General features: G+C 60.5%; 1 protein-coding gene across 1 annotated transcript in view; it reads left to right on the forward strand.

The window, feature by feature from the left end:
* Positions 1 to 25: 25 nt before the first annotated feature.
* VOLCADRAFT_101014 (uncharacterized protein) overlaps positions 26 to 1,306 on the forward strand; it is a gene marked incomplete at both ends in the record, with an annotated part of 8,792 nt that continues 7,511 nt past the window's right edge. Inside the window, 4 exons of the mRNA XM_002959483.1 lie at positions 26 to 61; positions 119 to 142; positions 460 to 591; positions 833 to 1,283. Of these exons, the coding sequence (XP_002959529.1) occupies positions 26 to 61; positions 119 to 142; positions 460 to 591; positions 833 to 1,283 (643 nt within the window). The remainder of the gene's footprint in view (positions 62 to 118; positions 143 to 459; positions 592 to 832; positions 1,284 to 1,306) is intronic.

A 1,306-nucleotide genomic window follows, 5' to 3' on the forward strand; every position in this document is an offset into this window, starting at 1 on the left:
TGGCTCGGGGTGTTGCAAATCACCAATGAAGCACAGGTCCAGTGGCGCGTGTGAAGGGGAGGTGCGACACGGCCTGTTCGCTGCCGCCGCCCCGTACGGCATGATTCCGTACATGCAGGTGGAGGATGTACGAGTCACGCAGGTGCGTAAGGCCCAGCGCCAGCTGCAGGACGCTCTGCTCCGGAGCCTGTACGGCATTGCATCCAGCGGTCATTGCCAGAAGCCGCAGCAGGTAGCGACCGTGGCAGGGGGGCTAAATGGAAGAGGACTGGGATTGCCGGTTGGCGGTTGGCGGTTGGCACGTCAGTTGGGGATGGGCATCCAGGCGGATGAATTGGGTGTGGAGGGTGAGAAGCCGCGTTCTGACGAACGGAAACGTTTTAACAACCTAGTGGTATAATCACCATCTGCTGCTGTAATGTCGTATGTGCGTCCCTTTTGTTATTATCGCGGCCGCAGGCGGTTCAGGAGGCCTTACGTAAAGCCGGGGATTCAGTGGTGGAGCGATTGGCAGCAGTACTGTACGGCGCACGGCAGCCGCCGTCACCAGCGGGAGCGGGGGCGGCAGTAGCTGCTGCTGCACCCTCCAGGGTGGGTGTCCCTTCTCCCGGGCCGTACACATCTCCGTACACTCTCGTCCCCCCCTAACAATCAACCATTAACCCTTCCCGCGTTCCACTGTGAGAGCTGTGAAGTTGCGTTTTGACCTTTCTTTGGCAACAAATACATCCCAGGTTCACAGGTTCAGGACGTCCCCACGAACTTCCTCTTTCTTTGTTGTTTTGTTTTGTCTTGTTTAGTCTTGTTTCCATCGTGTTCATGTCGCCATCAGGAACAGTTCACCCTGGCCGCTTCCTGCGCCGCCGCCTACCTGCTGTGGCTGCTGGCGTCCGGGGACTTTAGTGCCTCAGAGACCTCCCAACTCAACATCATGCGGACCAGAATGGGAAAAGATGCGCCCGCGCAAGACGAGCGCGGCCACCGTGCCGCCGCTGATGCAGGCATCAATGGCGGTAGCCGGTACGACACCAAGGGCTTCGGTGTTGTACCAGCTGTTGCGCACCTGTTGCTGAACCGGCTTCCTGGCTGGAGGGACCCCAACTTCGGTGACTGCGTGTCGGCCGCTGGTACGACGTCGCCGCTGCCGCCACCGCCAAAGCCAGCCGTGCATGGAAAGATGCATGGCGGCCGCGGCGCCACCAATGTTGCACTCGGCCTCGTGCAGAAGCTTGGCGCACAGTACGGCACCTCCATTGCTGCTGACACCGCTGCTGCAGGCAGCGGTGCGGCAGTGGCCATCGCACAC

Source organism: Volvox carteri (genome assembly GCF_000143455.1).
Source record: "Volvox carteri f. nagariensis unplaced genomic scaffold VOLCAscaffold_288, whole genome shotgun sequence".
In the NCBI taxonomy this organism is placed as follows: domain Eukaryota; kingdom Viridiplantae; phylum Chlorophyta; class Chlorophyceae; order Chlamydomonadales; family Volvocaceae; genus Volvox; species Volvox carteri.